The sequence below is a fragment of the Chlamydotis macqueenii genome, chromosome 4 (assembly GCF_036417535.1).
Source record: "Chlamydotis macqueenii isolate bChlMac1 chromosome 4, bChlMac1.mat, whole genome shotgun sequence".
Classification (NCBI taxonomy): Eukaryota; Metazoa; Chordata; class Aves; order Otidiformes; family Otididae; genus Chlamydotis; species Chlamydotis macqueenii.
In genome coordinates, this window is record NC_141559.1 from 28926606 (window position 1) to 28949468 (window position 22863).

The 22863-nt window shown below is 49.8% G+C and overlaps 2 protein-coding genes across 4 annotated transcripts; both read left to right on the forward strand.

The window, feature by feature from the left end:
- The first annotated feature begins 4511 nt into the window (after positions 1-4511).
- LOC104482386 (alcohol dehydrogenase 1) lies at positions 4512-13086 on the forward strand. 2 transcript variants are annotated; one of them, XM_086746265.1, is made up of 9 exons: positions 4512-4780; positions 5470-5571; positions 5778-5919; positions 6228-6315; positions 6431-6650; positions 6761-7021; positions 7335-7470; positions 11592-11730; positions 12521-13086. In XM_086746265.1, the coding sequence occupies exons 1-9, from the start codon at positions 4763-4765 to the stop codon at positions 12543-12545; spliced, it is 1131 nt and encodes a 376-aa protein (XP_086602391.1). In that variant the 5' UTR covers positions 4512-4762; the 3' UTR covers positions 12546-13086. The 2 variants fall into 2 exon arrangements, 1 of the variants encoding a protein (XP_086602391.1); XR_015258388.1 differs by lacking the exon at positions 12521-13086 and having other exon boundaries at positions 6761-7079; positions 7274-7470.
- A 4408-nt stretch (positions 13087-17494) lies between these two features.
- On the forward strand, positions 17495-22657 carry LOC147600870 (alcohol dehydrogenase 1-like). 2 transcript variants are annotated; one of them, XM_086746263.1, is made up of 9 exons: positions 17495-17889; positions 19131-19256; positions 19463-19604; positions 19913-20000; positions 20092-20311; positions 20422-20682; positions 20996-21131; positions 21640-21778; positions 22396-22657. In XM_086746263.1, the coding sequence occupies exons 1-9, from the start codon at positions 17872-17874 to the stop codon at positions 22418-22420; spliced, it is 1155 nt and encodes a 384-aa protein (XP_086602389.1). In that variant the 5' UTR covers positions 17495-17871; the 3' UTR covers positions 22421-22657. The 2 variants fall into 2 exon arrangements, with proteins under 2 accessions (XP_086602389.1, XP_086602390.1); XM_086746264.1 differs by having other exon boundaries at positions 17496-17889; positions 19155-19256.
- Positions 22658-22863: the final 206 nt, after the last annotated feature.

Below are 22863 nucleotides of genomic sequence, written 5' to 3' on the forward strand. Positions count from 1 at the left end.
TGTTTGAACTCATCATTTTAGTAAACGCTATTGAAGTAAATCGTACCTCTTTCTTGGGGGTGTTTTAGCTGTTTTATCAGGATGGTTTCACACCTTTGGCCAAGGTACAGAAGTGCATCTGAAGCTTGTGAAACAACACGAAGAAATATCAATGTGCATAAAAGTACTGTTATTTGTTGCCAGTAAATACGAAGGAGGTTTCTTAACCTTTAAGTGAGACTACAGAGTAAATGGGAAGAAACAGGTGACTGCAAACAAGAAATCAGCCATAAAGCATCTTGCTGCTTTCCGCATTCGTAACGTGGAAACAGGAGCAGAGGCTATTTCTACCTCTGCAAACATGGTCAACATTGACTTATCTTCTGGAAGTATAAATCAGAGCTTGTAGGCACTCGCGTGCATGGTAGCTGGGTAGGAGAGCATGTGAATGGAGTAAGAGGACTGCGTGCTAACGAGGACTTGCTTGTCTGTGTCAGCAGAAAGAGTCCTTGAGTGGCCCAGCTAGGTTAATGATTTGAGGATAAGTTTACCAAGAGATTAGACTTTAACAGAAAAAGATCCTTAAACACGTGGGTGTAGAATCAAATTAAGACCCAAACTTCAGTCATTTGTTTCTCTGGACTCACCTGAGCAGTAAGGTCATGCTGTCAGTTGGACAGTTCATACTGTCCGAAAGCATTCCTCCCTGCAGATTCCCACCCACCCTCAGCTGAGGATTCCTTTCTTTGTGTGCTTGTGCAGCTCTCGACAGCTTGTTTCTGACAGACCTTCCCAAGGGCTCTCTGCCTCTGAGCTACTCCACGTGGGTCCAGGGCCACATGCAGCAGCTCCGAGTCTCCATTTAGCAGCTTTCCTGTGAACACGCAGGGTCCACACTCCCCATCAGATCACAACCTGTCCAGTCGCACAGGATGATACTACAAAAATCCAATAACTTCCCAAGAGAGAAACTCTGTCTGAGAAAGCACAAATGGCATTTCCTCAGACCTTAAACTACGCCACTGCTTATTGACCATGACTTGGCTTCATGGACATCTCAGCACTCCTGTGGTTCTGCTCTCCCCTTCCTCACCTGGCAAGTCTTCCAGGAAACAGCACAGGACAGAGGTGGAACTCCAGCAGCGCCTGCTCCAGCGTGCAGAGATACGTGCTGTGCAGTTCTGTTTCTACACACTTGTAAGATCACCCTCCCTTGCCGCGCATCACAGCCAAACCATCATTCTCACGCAGCATAATCCCCTCTATCGCTTCCAGGTTATCAAACGGACAGCACTGCTCCCAGTAATAAAAACCACTCTGTTGTACAGATAAGTGCAAGACAACAGGCCAATGTTTTTTTTCAAGGAATGTCACATCTTCGGCTGCTCAGGACAAGTGAAACAGTTTTTTCTCTTGCAAGGTACATAAACCATAACACAAGTCACAACAGATTGCAGGCAGACCAGGCTGAATACTGAAAACCTTCAAAACTTCATTCTAAAAATGCTTATTCCTGGAAATTATACATCACCTGCTCTCACAGTCTGACGGAGGCTACCAAAGGTACGCAAAGAAACCTATGAAAAAGTACAAGTTTGCTGAGCACCAATGCTCATCTTCCCCCTGCACCTGAAATTCCGATCAAAATGATCCACAAGTGAATGGTCTCTCTAGTGCCAAGTGCTCAGCTCCAAGACATATTTTTGTTACGGCTCTTCCACGAACAGCCTGTCGGGGCAGGTCTAGCTCTCACATTCCTCACGTCACTTGCCTCCACCCCCCGTTCCCTATTGTTTATGAGGCATACAATATTCCTGCCCTAATGGAAATTAAAGCCACGGGGCACCTCAAAGAATGCTCAGTTATCAATCTCGCTAACAAGTGCGAGGCCGTACCTGCTGGGATATGATCTAGTTTGTTCCCCAGAGCAGAAATGCAAAGATTGTCTCTGAAACTGGTGCCCAGTAAAAACCAAAGACAGAAATCTAACGCTGAGGCATTAACAAAGGCATTAATAGAGGCATTACTATCTGCCTTTGTCTCTTCATTAACAATTATTGAACTGCTTGAACTACTGCAGGCAGGGGAAAAGATAAAATTTGTACTTGGCCCTCATACGTGCATTGCAGAGTCTATTCCACAGAGTGATTTCTATCAAATATTCTTCCAGTTTTCCACCACCCTGATACAGACAGGAAACAAACTTAACACACAACGGTGGGCACAACGCTGATACCAAGATGAAGACAAAGACCCAGAGGTCTCTGCCTATCTGTACAAACACGTGGCCTAACAGGTCAGTTATTAGAACTTGTCTGATAGGTGAACACATAGAGCAAGTCAGGATAACAAATATTGTTGATCGCAGATACACAGTATCTGTCGTTAAAAAGTTAATCATTAGATCCATGCCTATTGACATACAAGTTGGATTTTCTTACGCCTCTATTAATCGGATAAGGAAAAAACATCCTCCTCTCTTCAGGTATACACAAAGCTGCACAGCAACAGGATCTCAGTACCAACTCCCCCCCCATTCACTTACCTTTCAAAAGCTTTGCAGAGATGCCAGCTGCCCATGGCACTTCACAACTGCAAGCAGGGCAGCTGGCAATTCTGAAACCTGAGTTGTCTTCACATAAACACTGGGTTTGTGAGTTGAGGCAGGGGGGCATCTCAGGGATGCTTTAAGGAAAAATACTAAGGGATATTTTTGTCTTCAGCTAAGCACCTAACCATCACTCTACATTCCAAGACAAGTGAAGACTGCAAACGACAGGAAAGAAACTAATCCTGAAGAAGAATCACATCTTTGCTCCACCACATCTGCTGAGGGAACTGACAGGATAACATGCGTGAAGGACACGTGATTCAACTATAGAGCTGGTTGTCCACAGCATGAAGTCTTCCGATTTCACAAATGCTGCATTCTTTTCAGATCAAGACTAATCATTTTGCATCTTAACATTAAGAGACATCTTTTGGTTTTTAAAAGCTATTATACAAGAAGGGAATTATGTCAGGACAGGCACAGGAGAACAAGGAGAAAGGGGCATCCTTGGCAGCAACAGCATAAAAGCCCACGGAAGGAAGAACGTACCTTACAGCTGCAGCACAAGAGCTTTGGGGAGGGACAAGGTGCCTTAGCTCCTGAAGGGGTTCCCCTAAGCAGGGTTTTCAAGGCTGCCCTGTTGCTGCATCTCCCATGCAGCTGACTTGGGAAGAGCCTGGATGAGAAAGGAGGTGGCCAGTCCTCAGGCACACCTGCCTACCCTGCTGCCTGCTCCTGAACACCCCGGCCACAGCACCTGGAACTCCCTTCCTTTCCACCATCGCTCCCATGACTGCCCAGGACCTGGAAGGAGGCCTCTCTCAGGAAAATGCTTTTACCAATAAAGGGTTTTGGTCAAACTCGTCCCATGCAGTGCACTCCATCAGCACAGGTCCCACGGCACAGGAGGAGCGCCTCCTCATACCACGGGCCACCACGCTCCTTGTCGCAGCAGCAACCAACTGCCTTTGCGCCCTCCACTGCTCCTGCTTCTCAGCTCCGTGGCATCACCTGGCCATCACCACACAGAGGTTGGGCTTGACCAGCAAGGCTGGGGAACACGCTGCCCAGCAGCACTTCCATGCAGCTGGAGCCGCTGCCACACCACACGGCCACCATGCCCCAGGCAATAACTCACCCTGCTGCTGGGGCACAGTAATGCTGCCGGCCTGCATCGGTGAAGCGGGAGACAGGTTCAGGACATTTGGGAGCTGGGGGTTTGGCCTGCCAACAGCAAGTGCTCCTGCTGCTGCGGACTTTCCCCCTTACCCCATGAAAAGAGGGCTGTGACATGCCGTAGCAAGCACCAATACAAACCTCTCCAAGCAGTCCCCTGAACACAGAAACCTGGGGCTGATGTCTTCCCAAGTGCAGAAGCACTTCCCAAACCTGAGGGTCACACACAGCATGCCCATCTTAGCCTGGTCCTCCAACAAGGCCTCTTGCTCACGCAGTCTCCTGTAAATCACCTTGCCTGATGCCTCCACAGAAACAGATCTCTGAGAACCAGGAGAGCCTGGGGGAGTAAAACTCCTTCAAAAAACTGGTCGCACCTGAGTGAAACAAATGTGGTCTTGAAAAATGCCTGTTCCTAATACATTCTTCCCTTGCTACTCAGGTGAAAACAGCTGAGTACCACAGACAGTTAAGCTTCACTCCAAAAGGGCCTGCACCTTTCTCCACCATACCATGATTTTTACTGTCTTTTTTTCTCTTTGTGTCATTTTTAATCCTTTTGTAAATACCTTGGTGTGAACAACTGCCTGGTCAAATGCTACCCCTTGGCAAGAAGGGGACCGTGCAGAGCCAACCTCCTCCCTCCACACCTGCCAGAACCAATCCGAGGAGGAAAATCTCTCTGAGCTCTCTGTGCCCTTCAGGCAGGGAGGGAACAGCATGGGCCCAACGCAGAGCCACCAATAAAAGCCTCCCCAGAGGACTCTGCCCACAGCTCGAGGAGTGTGACTGCTGCCTTCCAGCTCCTTCGCACACGCTCTCTGTGCTCCTCAGCCTCCGGCATCACACACAGCGTAGCCACTCCTCCCTGCTCTCCGGCGACGGTCCCACACCAGGACTCCCTCTACGCTCCCAGGCTCCCTGCCTCAGCCTTAGCCAGTGGGTGCCCGGGAGTGCTCCAGCTCCACAGCGGGTCCGGTCTGCAACACGGGGCTTCGGCCACACAAGCGGCAGCTTCCCTCCAGCCTGCTCCAGCAACAGCTCTGCTAAGACCACATGGCCACTTCTGGAAAAGTAAGGACAACTCATTTCCCATCTCCCTTTCCCAGGCACCTGGCTCTTGGGGGAAAAGTTTGCAAACGGCTCAGTCTGTGCACCTCTACTGCACGCCCTCTTTCCTCTGACCTTACTCCCATAACCCATCCAAACTCCTTTCAACTATATGAGCTTCTGCTTTCACGCAGCTGCACACGTCGCTACCTGTGTTAGGTAGCACACTCCTCTCCTGTTCTGCCCAGCAGCTCAGGAACGAAAATACTGAGTTGTACCACTCTGAAAAACACCCTCCAGACCAGCCTGGCTCTGCACTCCCTCTCTGGCAGGGAAATAGCTCTTCAGAGGTCTAATCTTGCAGCAGCTCATCTCTCACATTCAATCTTTCTGCTGAAAAAAACACATTTCAAGCCGCAAGGGGAATTTTCCTGATGGCAAACCAGCTCTGGGCAATCAGCTCGGAGTCTGGGAGATGCCACACAGAAAGCATCCCTTTCGGATGGATGCTCTTGCACTGCACCTCATCCCACACACCCAGCAAGTCCCCCAGGAAACAGCACAGGACAGTTGTGGAGCGCCAGCAGTGCATGCCTCGGTCTGCAGACACACTCCACGCGCAGCTCTGTTCACGAGATTGCAGGACGACCGTCCCCAACCGCGGGCCAAAGGCAAACATTCCCATGCAGCGTAATCCCTTCTCTTACTTCCAGGTGATCAGATGCAGAGCTGCTGTTGCCTGGGCTGTGGGCAAGCCACTCTCTGTTGAGGAGGTGGAGGTTGCACCTCCAAAGGCAGGTGAAGTCCGTATCAAGGTAAAAACACCTTTCTATCGTTTTTTCTTCTGCCTGGTGCAAAGTGCTTTTCTTGTGCTTATACCTTGAACATACCCCTCAGGGATCTGTGTCTCCCAATAGGCCTTCACTGTCCAGAGAAGCCCTGTGAAAAATCCTTCCACAAACTGGGTTAAACACATGCCAGATTGTTTCTGAAGCTCATCTGCTCTTTCCTCTCCAAACAGATTGTGGCCACAGGCATCTGTCACACAGATGAACACGTTTTGGAAGGCTGCTTTCCTAACGTGGATTTCCCAGTTATCCCAGGCCACGAAGGAGCTGGGATTGTGGAAAGCGTTGGAGAAGGAGTGACCTCTGTGAAACCAGGTAAGACACACACAAACACACACCCAGGAGTCAGCTCTCAAAGAGCATGAGGCTGCCCAGAGATCAGAAATTCCCCCCGGCTCCTGCGTCAGTGGCTCAAAACCTGAGTGCACACTCATTGCACTGGACTGTCGCATACACTTTCCTTGCCTGCTCCCCACGCACACGAGCATTTCCTCCTGACACAGAAAGCACAGGGTTTGTGGTAGGATGCTGCTGGTGGAAAGCTCAGCAGAGTGCCTCCAACAGGCAGCACTCTCAGGGCCTGCTGAGCGAGAAGTACCTAACCGGCATGCGCTTTGCTGCAGGTGACAAAGTCATCCCAATTCCCCTCCCTCATTGCGGGGAATGCAGCTTCTGCCTGAATCCTGAATCAAACTACTGCCTGAAGTGCCAGTGAGTTTCCCTCTCCTTCCTCTATCTTCCAATGGGGTCAGCTGTCTCTCAGCAACACTGACAACCCCATGGGTGCTTTACTTGATGAACAGCAAATGCATGCACCTCCCAACAGCTTGTCCGAATCACAAAGCCTGCTGCCTGACAAGACCAGCCGGTTCACTTGCAAAGGGAAGCAGATCCACCACTTCCTGTGGGTCAGCACCTTTGCAGAATACACCGTCGTCCCAGAGTACGTTGTTGCCAAGATAGATGCCGCTGCACCTCTCGACAAGGTCTGCCTGCTCGGCTGTGGGTTTTCCACAGGCTACGGGGCTGCCATCAACACCGCCAAGGTTGGTATTCAGGAGTGAATACCATGGCCGCTCTTGCACCCTCCCCAACCCTGTGAAACAGAAACCTCCTCTTCACACTGAAGACTCACAGGGCCCCCCACATTGTGCAGGTAAAACCAGGCTCCACCTGCGCCGTCTTTGGCGTTGGAGGAGTTGGCCTCTCTGTTGTCATGGGCTGCAAGGCAGCTGGAGCTTCCCGCATCATTGCCATTGATATCAACAAGGACAAGTTGGCCAAGGCCAAGGAGCTGGGAGCCACCGACTGCGTCAGTCCTCGGGACTTCAAGAAGCCCATCCAGGAGGTGCTCACGGAGATGACTGGCCACGGCGTGGACTACTCCTTCGAGGTCATCGGGCATGCAGATACCATGGTAGGTGGCATTTCAGCACACGTCGTCCCTCCCTGCTCATTCACAGGCTACCGTCAGGGTCAAATTCACCCCAGTGGGCAGTTCCTTGCCTGTTGCCTGCACTGCTGGGCACATCTTTGCCCAGAAAGGCAATCCATTGGCTTTGGGGGAAAACCACCTACAAGCCTCAGGACAGGCACTGAGCTCCCTAGATCTGCTGCACAAGGAACTATGCAGTTTCAGATCAGCAGTGAGGGGCAGATGACTGCACAGAAATAATGCTTTTCTGGCAAACTCATCAGCACATTCTCCAATTCACCTGCCTGCCCCTCAGATTGCTGCCCTGGCCTCCTGCAATATGAACACTGGCATCTGCGTGATGGTTGGGGTACCGCCTTCTGGTTCAATGCTTTCCATTGATCCTATGCTTCTGCTGTCTGGGCGTACATGGAAGGGGACTCTGCTCGGAGGTATGAAATTCAGGAAAATATTTTACATATTTCAATGTTTTCCTTTTGTGGTATTTTCCAAATCACAGAATCATAGAATGGTTTGCATTGGAAGGAAACTTTTAAGATCATCTACTCAAAGCCTTTTGCTATGTGCAGGGACATCTTTAACTTGAACAGGTTGCTCAAAGCCTCATTCAACCTCACCTTGAACACTTCCAATGATGGCACATCCACAACTTCTCTGGGCAACCTCCCTCCAGTGTCTCACCACCCTCATCATAAAAAATTTACTCCATGTGTCCAATCCAAATCTACCCTCTTTCTGTTTAAAAACACTGCCCCTTGTCCTGTCACTGCAAGTCTTTGTAAAACGTTTCTATCTTTAAGATCTCTTTAAGTAGCAAAAGGTTGCAATAAGGTCTCCCCAGAGCCTTCTCTTCTCCAGGCTGAACAAACCCAGCTCTCTCAGCCTTTCTTCATTAGAGACAGGTCAGCCTTTTGATCATTTTTGTGGCCCTCCTCTGGATCTGCTCTCAAAGGTCCATGCCTTTCTTGCGCTGGGGAGCCCAGAGCTGGACACAGTACTGCAGGTGACATCTCACGAGAGTGGAGCAGAAGGGATGAATCACCTCCTTTGACCTGCTGGTGGACGAGAAGCTCAACATGAGCCAGCAATGTGCCCTTGCGGCCCAGAAGGCCAACCACATCCTGGGTTGCATCAAGAGAAGCGTGGCCAGCAGGTCAAGGTAAGTGATTCTCCCCCTCTACTCTGCTCTGGTGAGACCCCACCTGGAGTACTGTGTCCAGTTCTGGAGCCCCCAGCACAAGAAGGACATGGACCAGTTGGAGAAGGTCCAGAGGAGGGCCACAAAGATGATCAGAGGGCTGGAGCACCTTTCCTATGAGGACAGGCTGAGAGAGTTGGGGCTGTTCATCCTGGAGAAGAAAAGGCTCCGGGGAGACCTTATAGTGGTCTTCCAGTACCTCAAGGGGGCCTACAAGAAAGATGGGGAGAGGCTGTTCAGTAGGGCCTGTTGTGATAGGACGAGGGCTTCTTTTTCTACAGCCCAGGATACCATTGGCTTTCAGGGCTGCAAGTGCACATTGCCAGTTCACATCCAATTTTTCATTCACCAGTACCCTCAAGTCCTCTGCAGGGCTGCTCTCAGTCTATTCAGTCTCGGCTCTATACTGACACTGGGGATTGCCCCAACCCAGGTGCAGGACCTTGCACTTGACCTTGCTGAACTTCATACTTCATGAGGTTCCCATGGGAACCTCATGCCTGCCAAGGCTTCCACTTGGTCATTGAGCCATTCACTATAACTCCTGGGACATGGCCGTACACCCAATTACTTATCCATCTAACAGTCCACCCGTAAAAGCCATCTCTCTCCAAATTAGCAGCCAGAATGTTGTGGGGCACTATATCAAAGGCCTTACAGAAGTCCAAGCAGACAACATCTATAGCTCTTCCCTCCTCCACTGCTGCAGTCTCTCCATCATAGAAGGCCACTATGGCCTTACTTAGGCACCATTTGCCCTTGGGGAGCCATGTCACCTCTCTGTCTTCCACATGTGTTGACATATCTTCCAGGATGATTTGTTCCATGCTCTTACCAGGCACAGAGGTGAGGCTGACTGGTCAATAGCTGCTAGGGCCCTTCTTTCACCCTTTTTAAAAATGGGTGTGATGTTTCCCTTTCTCCAGTCACTGGGGCCTTTGCCTGACTGCCACAACTTTTTAAATGTGATGGAAAGTAGCATGGCAACTGCATCAGCCTATTCCCTCAGGACTCCGAGATGCATCTTGATAAGTCCCATGGACTTAATGTATGTTCTGGAGGCGGTCTCAAACCTGATCTTCACTTCTGATGAGAGGGACTTCATTCCCACAGACCCTGCCTTGAGGTTCAGGGACTTGAGAGATGTGGGAAGAGAGGCTACCATTGAAAACTGAAGCAAAAAAAAATTGTTGAGTACCTCAGCCTTCTCTGTGTCAGTTATCACTGGTGTGTCTGTGGAACAGGTACCCTTCAGTGCACATGAGTAACTCTCACCTTGAAAATTAGTTTTCCCATCCAAGCAATGTCCTCAGCTGTAGGACAAGATACTTTTCCTTGTAGTCATTATTCACTCACCTCTTGGTCACCAAAAACATTTCAAGCCATGTCTCAGGAAGCCTCTTTGAGAGGACTTTATAGAAAAAAAAAAATACCACAACTAAACAAGAGCATTGCATTTCCACTGTATATATAGGCATGAAAAATAACCTGTAACTATTTCATACAGTTCAACACATGCAACCGTCTGTGCTAACTGGAAACTAAAACAAAGACAAAACCACTCTCCCCTCAAGGAGAGGGAAATTTCTTACTAGGTAAAGGCACCAGTACTAGTCTCTCTCAGTTCTGACCGTACAGCATGTGTAGGAAGACCATAAATGTCCTGTGAAAGCAATTCCTTGTTGCCACACTACCACCCTCCTGCTGAACCTTGCTCTCTTCTTCCACTACAAGACTCTTCTTCCCTCTCCCACTCTCTTGCTTTCTCTCATGCCTACCCCTCTATCACACACGTACCCGCCACCTGGCCTTTCAGAAGTGGCCACTCTCATATACAGTCATCTTAACCCCCAGAAATTGATCTCGGCTTACATTTCATTGCAATGTAAGTGCTTCTGTCTTATGCCAGAGGAGGGGCTGGTGCAACTTAAGGATCTTCTCACTCCCTCCAGCTATACTTTAAGCTCAAAGAATGGATCCTCTCAAATTTTTACCCTCATCTTATTAATTTTGATCCACTCCAAGAAGTAGCTCCTGCGCTTTACAAGGATACAGCCTCAAGTATATTCTACCGGTCAGCACAGTCTGGTAGAGGGGACAAGCTGTTGGTCGGCTCTGATATTCTGCTCGGAGAACTCTTAACACTGTTGGCACTAGCAAACTCTACAAACGTTACCTTATGTCTTAGTCTCGCTCGGGACTAAGCCTTACAGAGTTGCTCCCTCACAACCCCAACTCTCCGAGGGAATGGGGGAGAGATAACATAAAAGGCTAGAGGGCTGAGGTAAGGACAGAGGGAGATCACTCAAGTTACTGCTGCAGGCAAAACCGACTTGACTTGGGGAAAACTAATTTAATTTATTAACTATTTTTAAAAAAAGGATAATGAGAGGGGAAAAAAAAAAAAACCACCACCACATCTTAAGAACACCTTCCCTTCCCCCCACCCCTCCCCCCTTCCTGCACTTAACTTCACTCCCAACTACCTCCACCTCCTACCCCAAGCAGAACAGGGGTAACAGGGAACAGGGGTTGCAGTCAGTTCATCACACACTGTTTCTGTCGGTCCCTACTCCTCAGGGGAAGAACTCCTCACACTCTTCCCTTGCTCCAGCATGAGTTCCCCACGGGGTCACAATCCCTGTCAGCAAACCTGCTCCAGCACGGACTCCTTTCTCCATAGGTCCACAGGTCCTGCCAGGAGCCTGCTCCAGTGTGGGCTTCCCAGGGGCCATAGCCTTCTTTGGGAGCACCTGCCTGCTCCAGCATGGGGTCCTCCACGTGCTGCAGGTGGACCTCTGCTCCTCCGCAGGCCTCCATGGGCTGCAGGGGGACAACCTGCCTCACCTGCACTAAGGGCTGCAGGGGAATGTCTGCCGGGAGCAACTTTACTCCTCTCCCTTCTTCACTGACTTTGGTGTCTGCAGCCATTCCTCTCACAAGCAATTTTTCACAAATGGACTCAGGCAGACACCTCTCATGTTCTCTCACATCTCCTGTCTTCCCTTCTGTTGACCAGGCCCACACAGTCACCCAGTGGGAGGCCAGAGGGTGAGGTCTGAAACGCCTGCACCTCCACCTCTCTGACTTCATTTCTATTTTTATTGTCCTCTTCTTAAACACATTATCACAGAGGCTTTATCACCATTGTCAGTTGGCTTGGTCTCAGCCAACTGCAGGTATCAGCTGCAGGTCTGCCGTGGAGCTGGCCAAGTCCACAGGACAAAGGAGAAACTTCAGGTAGCTTCTCACAGAAGCTGCCACTGTAGCCCCCTCACTACGTAAACCAAACACTACCTTGCCAGAACAGCATTCCTCCAATTATTCACTGGGGCTGCACTCTCCCATTTCTAGGTTGGAAGATGAGAGATTCTATGCCCAAATTAATTTCCAGCTACTTGGAAAAGAAATTCAACTCAGACTTGCTGATCACACACACGCTGCCCATCGCTCAAGTGAACGACGGATTTGAGTTGTTACGTGCAGGAAAAAGGTGAGATACTGAATAGCAGGAACAAGGTACAGCAAACACCACCTCCACCTAAATTCAAACAGTCCAAACAGGCAGGCTGAGCATGCTATACTGCCTTCTCAAAAAGCATCCAAGCCTTTTGAGGAATCAGGGCCCAAAGATCAGCGTTGGGAGGATCTGACATAACCCGAAGGTAAAAACTTATGCTCAGCACAGAAGAATTTAGCCTCTGAGGTTTGTTCTCAGGTTCTAGCTACGCAGCACACACCGCATTTTTTGACCATACTCATTTTAGATGTGCTCTAAATGTTAGGCTTAGATTTTAGTGTAACAAACAGGCGAAAGCGCTGAGGACAGATACACCATCAGCTTTCCTAAGATACTGACAGTCAACCTGAAGACAGAGGCATGTTGCAGCTGGCCACTTTTACCAAGTTAAACACTTTGGTGGTTCAGCCCAGAATAAGTTCTACCAATCAGAGCTTGCCCTTAGAGCCATTGGTAACTGGCAAGATGTGTCTAAGCCCCCCTCCAAGGACCTCCCAGCCTGTATTTGGTGATTAACTGGCAAGAGCCCCAGGCTTCATGAGTGAAGGCTTTGCAGTCTTGCAGGAATTTTCTTCTCTGCATCTGCAGCAACGTTTGCACATCTGCTCTGTCACTGTGCTGCCAGCTGGGGCTGCGGCAGGGCAGCGAGGGAGTACCCTGCTTCACAGTGAGAGCCTACATTTTCAGAGAACACAGCAGTGTTTTTGCTGACATTAGCCCAGGAGCTTTTCTGCAGTCCTTAACTTGTCCTTTTATATTGCAGTATTCGCAGCGTCCTGGTGTTTTAGGATTCCCAGTTGCTAAGCAGCACATGGCTCAGCACCAGTACAAATTTCATCATCCTCCACTACAACTGATACGAAATACAAACCAAGACATTCCTGAAAGGTCTACCACCACCACCACCACCCTTGCATAAAAGCATCAAGCTCAAACCCCAGACTTCAAGCACAGCGTTTATAAAGGAAATAATCTTGTCCCTCATACTTCTTTCTCCTGATTCTGCCTTTAAATCCTCTGTATTGTGCTGCAATTTTCTTTAAATAGCCCATTATGAATTATAGGACCTGCTGCTCTCACAGGTCTTATGAGAAGTTTGGATTTTTTTTTAAAGGCCTTTCAATGTGCAATCTTTTAATTAAAAAAAAAAAAAAAGAGAAGAAGGAAACTGATTCTTTGGGCCTTCGTAACACTACAAGCTTCACTGATCCGGGCATGCAGCTCAGCACAGTAAAACTCGAGGTCAGAACCTGTCCTGAATGATTTTAGCATTCCATTACCTGTTGGGCAAGGAAATTACTACAGAGAATAAAACTTATGGTGACCGTGTGTTTGAACTCATCATTTTAGTAAACGCTATTGAAGTAAATCGTACCTCTTTCTTGGGGGTGTTTTAGCTGTTTTATCAGGATGGTTTCACACCTTTGGCCAAGGTACAGAAGTGCATCTGAAGCTTGTGAAACAACACGAAGAAATATCAATGTGCATAAAAGTACTGTTATTTGTTGCCAGTAAATACGAAGGAGGTTTCTTAACCTTTAAGTGAGACTACAGAGTAAATGGGAAGAAACAGGTGACTGCAAACAAGAAATCAGCCATAAAGCATCTTGCTGCTTTCCGCATTCGTAACGTGGAAACAGGAGCAGAGGCTATTTCTACCTCTGCAAACATGGTCAACATTGACTTATCTTCTGGAAGTATAAATCAGAGCTTGTAGGCACTCGCGTGCATGGTAGCTGGGTAGGAGAGCATGTGAATGGAGTAAGAGGACTGCGTGCTAACGAGGACTTGCTTGTCTGTGTCAGCAGAAAGAGTCCTTGAGTGGCCCAGCTAGGTTAATGATTTGAGGATAAGTTTACCAAGAGATTAGACTTTAACAGAAAAAGATCCTTAAACACGTGGGTGTAGAATCAAATTAAGACCCAAACTTCAGTCATTTGTTTCTCTGGACTCACCTGAGCAGTAAGGTCATGCTGTCAGTTGGACAGTTCATACTGTCCGAAAGCATTCCTCCCTGCAGATTCCCACCCACCCTCAGCTGAGGATTCCTTTCTTTGTGTGCTTGTGCAGCTCTCGACAGCTTGTTTCTGACAGACCTTCCCAAGGGCTCTCTGCCTCTGAGCTACTCCACGTGGGTCCAGGGCCACATGCAGCAGCTCCGAGTCTCCATTTAGCAGCTTTCCTGTGAACACGCAGGGTCCACACTCCCCATCAGATCACAACCTGTCCAGTCGCACAGGATGATACTACAAAAATCCAATAACTTCCCAAGAGAGAAACTCTGTCTGAGAAAGCACAAATGGCATTTCCTCAGACCTTAAACTACGCCACTGCTTATTGACCATGACTTGGCTTCATGGACATCTCAGCACTCCTGTGGTTCTGCTCTCCCCCTCCTCACCTGGCAAGTCTTCCAGGAAACAGCACAGGACAGAGGTGGAACTCCAGCAGCGCCTGCTCCAGCGTGCAGAGATACGTGCTGTGCAGTTCTGTTTCTACACACTTGTAAGATCACCCTCCCTTGCCGCGCATCACAGCCAAACCATCATTCTCACGCAGCATAATCCCCTCTATCGCTTCCAGGTTATCAAACGGACAGCACTGCTCCCAGTAATAAAAACCACTCTGTTGTACAGATAAGTGCAAGACAACAGGCCAATGTTTTTTTTCAAGGAATGTCACATCTTCGGCTGCTCAGGACAAGTGAAACAGTTTTTCTCTTGCAAGGTACATAACCCATACCACAAGTCACAACAGATTGCAGGCAGACCAGGCTGAATACTGAAAACCTTCAAAACTTCATTCTAAAAATGCTTATTCCTGGAAATTATACATCACCTGCTCTCACAGTCTGACGGAGGCTACCAAAGGTACGCAAAGAAACCTATGAAAAAGTACAAGTTTGCTGAGCACCAATGCTCATCTTCCCCCTGCACCTGAAATACAGATCAAAATGATCCACAAGTGAATGGTCTCTCTAGTGCCAAGTGCTCAGCTCCAAGACATATTTTTGTTACAGCTCTTCCACGTACAGCCTGTCGGGGCAGGTCTAGCTCTCACATTCCTCACGTCACTTGCCTCCACCCCCCGTTCCCTATTGTTTATGAGGCATACAATATTCCTGCCCTAATGGAAATTAAAGCAACGGGGCACCTCAAAGAATGCTCAGTTATCAATCTCGCTAACAAGTGTGAGGCCGTACCTGCTGGGATATGATCTAGTTTGTTCCCCTGAGCAGAAATGCAAAGATTGTCTCTGAAACTGGTGCCCAGTAAAAACCAAAGACAGAAATCTAACGCTGAGGCATTAACAAAGGCATTAATAGAGGCATTACTATCTGCCTTTGTCTCTTCATTAACAATTATTGAACTGCTTGAACTACTGCAGGCAGGGGAAAAGATAAAATTTGTACTTGGCCCTCATACGTGCATTGCAGAGTCTATTCCACAGAGTGATTTCTGTCAAATATTCTTCCAGTTTTCCACCACCCTGATACAGACAGGAAACAAACTTAACACACAACGGGGGGCACAACGCTGATACCAAGATGAAGACAAAGACCCAGAGGTCTCTGCCTATCTGTACAAACACGTGGCCTAACAGGTCAGTTATTAGAACTTGTCTGATAGGTGAACACATAGAGCAAGTCAGGATAACAAATATTGTTGATCGCAGATACACAGTATCTGTCGTTAAAAAGTTAATCATTAGATCCATGCCTATTGACATACAAGTTGGATTTTCTTACGCCTCTATTAATCGGATAAGGAAAAAACATCCTCCTCTCTTCAGGTATACACAAAGCTGCACAGCAACAGGATCTCAGTACCAACTCCCCCCCCATTCACTTACCTTTCAAAAGCTTTGCAGAGATGCCAGCTGCCCATGGCACTTCACAACTGCAAGCAGGGCAGCTGGCAATTCTGAAACCTGAGTTGTCTTCACATAAACACTGGGTTTGTGAGTTGAGGCAGGGGGGTATCTCAGGGATGCTTTAAGGAAAAATACTAAGGGATATTTTTGTCTTCAGCTAAGCACCTAACCATCACTCTACATTCCAAGACAAGTGAAGACTGCAAACGACAGGAAAGAAACTAATCCTGAAGAAGAATCACATCTTTGCTCCACCACATCTGCTGAGGGAACTGACAGGATAACATGCGTGAAGGACACGTGATTCAACTATAGAGCTGGTTGTCCACAGCATGAAGTCTTCCGATTTCACAAATGCTGCATTCTTTTCAGATCAAGACTAATCATTTTGCATCTTAACATTAAGAGACATCTTTTGGTTTTTAAAAGCTATTATACAAGAAGGGAATTATGTCAGGACAGGCACAGGAGAACAAGGAGAAAGGGGCATCCTTGGCAGCAACAGCATAACAGCCCACAGAAGGAAGAACGTACCTTACAGCTGCAGCACAAGAGCTTTGGGGAGGGACAAGGTGCCTTAGCTCCTGAAGGGTTCCCCTAAGCAGGGTTTTCAAGGCTGCCCTGTTGCTGCATCTCCCATGCAGCTGACTTGGGAAGAGCCTGGATGAGAAAGGAGGTGGCCAGTCCTCAGGCACACCTGCCTACCCTGCTGCCTGCTCCTGAACACCCCGGCCACAGCACCTGGAACTCCTCCCCTTCCTTTCCACCATCGCTCCCATGACTGCCCAGGACCTGGAAGGAGGCCTCTCTCAGGAAAATGCTTTTACCAATAAAGGGTTTTGGTCAAACTCGTCCCATGCAGTGCACTCCATCAGCACAGGTCCCACGGCACAGGAGGAGCTCCTCCTCATACCACGGGCCACCACGCTCCTTGTCGCAGCAGCAACCAACTGCCTTTGCGCCCTCCACTGCTCCTGCTTCTCAGCTCCGTGGCATCACCTGGCCATCACCACACAGAGGTTGGGCTTGACCAGCAAGGCTGGGGAACACGCTGCCCAGCAGCACTTCCATGCAGCTGGAGCCGCTGCCACACCACACGGCCACCATGCCCCAGGCAATAACTCACCCTGCTGCTGGGGCACAGTAATGCTGCCGGCCTGCATCGGTGAAGCGGGAGACAGGTTCAGGACATTTGGGAGCTGGGGGTTTGGCCTGCCAACAGCAAGTGCTCCTGCTGCTGCGGACTTTCCCCCTTACCCCATGAAAAGAGGGCTGTGACATGCCGTAGCAAGCACCAATACAAACCTCTCCAAGCAGTCCCCTGAACACAGAAACCTGGGGCTGATGTCTTCCCAAGTGCAGAAGCACTTCCCAAACCTGAGGGTCACACACAGCATGCCCATCTTAGCCTGGTCCTCCAACAAGGCCTCTTGCTCACGCAGTCTCCTGTAAATCACCTTGCCTGATGCCTCCACAGAAACAGATCTCTGAGAACCAGGAGAGCCTGGGGGAGTAAAACTCCTTCAAAAAACTGGTCACACCTGAGTGAAACAAATGTGGTCTTGAAAAATGCCTGTTCCTAATACATTCTTCCCTTGCTACTCAGGTGAAAACAGCTGAGTACCACAGACAGTTAAGCTTCACTCCAAAAGGGCCTGCACCTTTCTCCACCATACCATGATTTTTACTGTCTTTTTTTCTCTTTGTGTCATTTTTAATCCTTTTGTAAATACCTTGGTGTGAACAACTGCCTGGTCAAACGCTACCCCTTGGCAAGAAGGGGACCCTGCAGAGCCAACCTCCTCCCTCCACACCTGCCAGAACCAATCCGAGGAGGAAAATCTCTCTGAGCTCTCTGTGCCCTTCAGGCAGGGAGGGAACAGCATGGGCCCAACGCAGAGCCACCAATAAAAGCCTCCCCAGAGGACTCTGCCCACAGCTCGAGGAGTGTGACTGCTGCCCATTGGCATCTCCCTGCTGCTCTCCAGCTCCTTCGCACACGCTCTCTGTGCTCCTCAGCCTCCGGCATCACACACAGCGTAGCCACTCCTCCCTGCTCTCCGGCGACGGTCCCACACCAGGACTCCCTCTACGCTCCCAGGCTCCCTGCCTCAGCCTTAGCCAGTGGGTGCCCGGGAGTGCTCCAGCTCCACAGCGGGTCCGGTCTGCAACACGGGGCTTCGGCCACACAAGCGGCAGCTTCCCTCCAGCCTGCTCCAGCAACAGCTCTGCTAAGACCACATGGCCACTTCTGGAAAAGTAAGGACAACTCATTTCCCATCTCCCTTTCCCAGGCACCTGGCTCTTGGGGGAAAAGTCTGCAAACGGCTCAGTCTGTGCACCTCTACTGCACGCCCTCTTTCCTCTGACCTTACTCCCATAACCCATCCAAACTCCTTTCAACTATATGAGCTTCTGCTTTCACGCAGCTGCACATGTTGCTACCTGTGTTAGGTAGCACACTCCTCTCCTGTTCTGCCCAGCAGCTCAGGAACGAAAATACTGAGTTGTACCACTCTGAAAAACACCCTCCAGACCAGCCTGGCTCTGCGCTCCCTCTCTGGCAGGGAAATAGCTCTTCAGAGGTCTAATCTTGCAGCAGCTCATCTCTCACATTCAATCTTTCTGCTGAAAAAACACGTTTCAAGCTGCAAACTTACATCAAGTCAGCTCTGGGGTGATCAGCTCGGAGTTTGGGAGACGCCACACACAAAACGTCCTTTTGGCAAGTGAAAAAATTATCCAGATGCCAGCCAGATTGGGACTGTTCCTTAACCCATGTTAGGTACCTTCAGCCCTACATCTTGTCAGATCAACAGGAAAGCTTTAACAGGCATTCCCACCAGTACTCATGCTGTCCTTCTGCCCTGAAGATATAGAAGTGCACGTGTTGCTCTCAAATCCACCCAGTACATCAGATTCTCTTCCCTTCAGGTATATTCTCCACGTCACCTACTGAAAGTGCGCTTGGGAACTCACATGGTAAACAGGAGAGGGGCCAGAGCTGTCTTCACCTTCCCCTTAGCACAGATCAGCAACAGGACGGGCAGGGCATTAGCACTGGGTGCTGTTGGGAGGACACCACGCCTAGCAGGGCCTGCAGACTCTCCTGTGCTGCAGCAGCTGGCAGAGGGCTACCCGCAGAGCAACCCTCTCCCACAGACACAAGGCAGGTGGCTTTTTCCAGGTGCACGCTCCCAGGGAAACACAAGCCTTATCCCCTACAGACTGGTCACATCATCTTGGCATTTCATACTTCACGCTATGCTGGTGCTTATCGAACATCACTTACATTCACATACAGCTGAGTGTAACTGTGTTTCTGCTGAGCCACCACTTCCCACACACCCAGCAAGTCCCCCAGGAAACAGCACAGGACAGTTGTGGAGCGCCAGCAGTGCATGCCTCGGTCTGCAGAGACACACCACGCGCAGCTCTGTTCACGAGATTGCAGGACGACCGTCCCCAACCGCGGGCCAAAGGCAAACATTCCCATGCAGCGTAATCCCTTCTCTTACTTCCAGGTGATCAGATGCAGAGCTGCTGTTGCCTGGGCTGTGGGCAAGCCACTCTCTGTTGAGGAGGTGGAGGTTGCACCTCCAAAGGCAGGTGAAGTCCGTATCAAGGTAAAAACACCTTTCTATCGTTTTTTCTTCTGCCTGGTGCAAAGTGCTTTTCTTGTGCTTATACCTTGAACATACCCCTCAGGGATCTGTGTCTCCCAATAGGCCTTCACTGTCCAGAGAAGCCCTGTGAAAAATCCTTCCACAAACTGGGTTAAACACATGCCAGATTGTTTCTGAAGCTCATCTGCTCTTTCCTCTCCAAACAGATTGTGGCCACAGGCATCTGTCACACAGATGAACACGTTTTGGAAGGCTGCTTTCCTAACATGGATTTCCCAGTTATCCCAGGCCACGAAGGAGCTGGGATTGTGGAAAGCGTTGGAGAAGGAGTGACCTCTGTGAAACCAGGTAAGACACACACAAACACACACCCAGGAGTCAGCTCTCAAAGAGCATGAGGCTGCCCAGAGATCAGAAATTCCCCCCGGCTCCTGCGTCAGTGGCTCAAAACCTGAGTGCACACTCATTGCACTGGACTGTCGCATACACTTTCCTCGCCTGTTCCCCACGCACACGAGCATTTCCTCCTGACACAGAAAGCACAGGGTTTGTGGTAGGATGCTGCTGGTGGAAAGCTCAGCAGAGTGCCTCCAACAGGCAGCACTCTCAGGGCCTGCTGAGCAAGAAGTACCTAACCGGCATGCGCTTTGCTGCAGGTGACAAAGTCATCCCAGTTCCCCTCCCTCATTGCGGGGAATGCAGCTTCTGCCTGAATCCTGAATCAAACTACTGCCTGAAGTGCCAGTGAGTTTCCCTCTCCTTCCTCTATCTTCCAATGGGGTCAGCTGTCTCTCAGCAACACTGACAACCCCATGGGTGCTTTACCTCCCAACAGCTTGTCCGAATCACAAAGCCTGCTGCCTGACAAGACCAGCCGGTTCACTTGCAAAGGGAAGCAGATCCACCACTTCCTGTGGGTCAGCACCTTTGCAGAATACACCGTCGTCCCAGAGTACGTTGTTGCCAAGATAGATGCCGCTGCACCTCTCGACAAGGTCTGCCTGCTCGGCTGTGGGTTTTCCACAGGCTACGGGGCTGCCATCAACACCGCCAAGGTTGGTATTCAGGAGTGAATACCATGGCCGCTCTTGCACCCTCCCCAACCCTGTGAAACAGAAACCTCCTCTTCACACTGAAGACTCACAGGGCCCCCCACATTGTGCAGGTAAAACCAGGCTCCACCTGCGCCGTCTTTGGCGTTGGAGGAGTTGGCCTCTCTGTTGTCATGGGCTGCAAGGCAGCTGGAGCTTCCCGCATCATTGCCATTGATATCAACAAGGACAAGTTGGCCAAGGCCAAGGAGCTGGGAGCCACCGACTGCGTCAGTCCTCGGGACTTCAAGAAGCCCATCCAGGAGGTGCTCACGGAGATGACTGGCCACGGCGTGGACTACTCCTTCGAGGTCATCGGGCATGCAGATACTATGGTAGGTGGCATTTCAGCACACGTCGTCCCTCCCTGCTCATTCACAGGCTACCGTCAGGGTCAAATTCACCCCAGTGGGCAGTTCCTTGCCTGTTGCCTGCACTGCTGGGCACATCTTTGCCCAGAAAGGCAATCCATTGGCTTTGGGGGAAAACCACCTACAAGCCTCAGGACAGGCACTGAGCTCCCCAGATCTGCTGCACAAGGAACTATGTGTTTTCAGATCAGCAGTGAGGGGCAGATGACTGCACAGAAATAATGCTTTTCTGGCAAACTCATCAGCACATTCTCCAATTCACCTGCCTGCCCCTCAGATTGCTGCCCTGGCCTCCTGTAATATGAACACTGGCATCTGCGTGATGGTTGGGGAACTGCCTTCTGGTTCAATGCTTTCCATTGATCCTATGCTTCTGCTGTCTGGGCGTACATGGAAGGGGACTCTGCTCGGAGGTATGAAGCTTAGGAAAACATTTTAAATATTTCAAGGCTTTTCCTTTCACAGTAATTTCCGAATGTATCTGGAACAAATACCCCTCAGGCCATATTAATAGCTCTCCCCTTGAAAATGAGTCCTCCTATCTGAGCAATGTCCTCAGCTGTAGGAGAAAAAACACTTTTCCTCATAATAATTATTCACTAACCTCTTAGTCACAAAAAACTTTTCAAGCTTGGCCATGTCCTAGGAAGGCTCTTTGAGAGGATTTTCAGGAAAAAAAAACCACGATTAAAGACGAGTGCTGTATTTCCATTTTATACATAGGCATCAAACATGCTGTTTCATACAGTTCAACACACAGAACTGTCTATGCTAACTCACTCTCATCCTAAGGAGAGGAGAATTTCTCACAAGATAAGGGCATCAGTACGTGTCACCCAGTCCTGACCCTCACAGCAACACTATCTTGCCAGAACAGCATTCCTCCAATTATTCACTGGGGCTGCACTCTCCCATTTCTAGGTTGGAAGATAAGAGATTCTATGCCCAAATTAGTTTCCAGCTATTTGGAAAAGAAGTTCAACTCAGACTTGCTGATCACACACACGCTGCCCATCGCTCAAGTGAACGACGGATTTGAGTTGTTACGTGCCGGAAAAAGGTGAGACACTGAATAGCAGGAACAAGGTACAGCAAACACTACCTCCACCTAAATTCAAACAGTCCAAACAGGCAGGCTGAGCATGCTATACTGCCTTCTCAAAAAGCATCCAAGCCTTTTGAGGAATCAGGGCCCAGAGATGAGCATTGGGAGGATCTGACATAACCCAGAGCGAAGAGCCCATGCTCTGTGCAGGGAACCCTCCTGCTCATGGTTGAGCTCAGCAGAGATCCCGTGGCCCCGGCACTGTGCTGAAGCCAGCACAGACCCTCAGACACCACATCTCTGGGCACTGTTTGAAAGCACAGGACAGGCACAGGAGAACAAGGAGAAAGGGGCATCCTTGGCAGCAACAGCATAAAAGCCCACGGAAGGAAAAACGTACCTTACAGCTGCAGCACAAGAGCTTTGGGGAGGGACAGGGTGCCTTAGCTCCTGAAGGGGTTCCCCTAAGCAGGGTTTTCAAGGCTGCCCTGTTGCTGCATCTCCCATGCAGCTGACTTGGGAAGAGCCTGGATGAGAAAGGAGGTGGCCAGTCCTCAGGCACACCTGCCTGCCCTGCTGCCTGCTCCCAGCCACAGCACCTGGAACTCCTTCCCTTCCTTTCCACTATTCAGTATTCGCAGCATCCTGCTCTTTTGAAGGACACAGACACAGGAGGTCAACTGGAGGGAGCAGCATAGCAGCCACTCTCCTGGCACAGGCCCCTCTCTCCCAGCATCTCACTTTCTGGGGTGCAACGACATGAGAACGAGGAACTTGCTGACACTGGTGCCACTACCATCACTCCAATGCCTGCCCAGGGCCTGGAAGGAGGCCTCTCTCAGGAAAATGCTTTTACCAATAAAGGGTTTTGGTCAAACTTGTCCCATGCAGTGCACTCCATCAGAACAGGTCCGATGGCAGAGGAGGAGCTCTTCCTCATACCATGGGCCACCACGCTCCTTGTCTTTGCAGCAACCCACTGCCTTTGACCCCTCCACTGCTGCTGCTGCTGCTTCTTCTCACTGTCACCCCTGCCTTACAAACTGACACCCACACGTCTCTGACCCCATCTCAGCTGGGTGAAAGCTGAAACCTCAACT

What these genes read in the sequence shown, in the direction of transcription:
- LOC104482386 (XM_086746265.1), top strand. An exon ending in AGTGACCTCTGTGAAACCAG is followed by an intron (nt 5,920 to 6,227) that starts GTAAGACACACA and finishes GCTTTGCTGCAG; the next exon opens with GTGACAAAGTCATCCCAATT. An exon ending in AACTACTGCCTGAAGTGCCA is followed by an intron (nt 6,316 to 6,430) that starts GTGAGTTTCCCT and finishes ACCTCCCAACAG; the next exon opens with CTTGTCCGAATCACAAAGCC.
- LOC147600870 (XM_086746263.1), top strand. An exon ending in CAGGTGAAGTCCGTATCAAG is followed by an intron (nt 19,257 to 19,462) that starts GTAAAAACACCT and finishes CTCTCCAAACAG; the next exon opens with ATTGTGGCCACAGGCATCTG. An exon ending in GAAGGGGACTCTGCTCGGAG is followed by an intron (nt 21,132 to 21,639) that starts GTATGAAGCTTA and finishes TCCCATTTCTAG; the next exon opens with GTTGGAAGATAAGAGATTCT.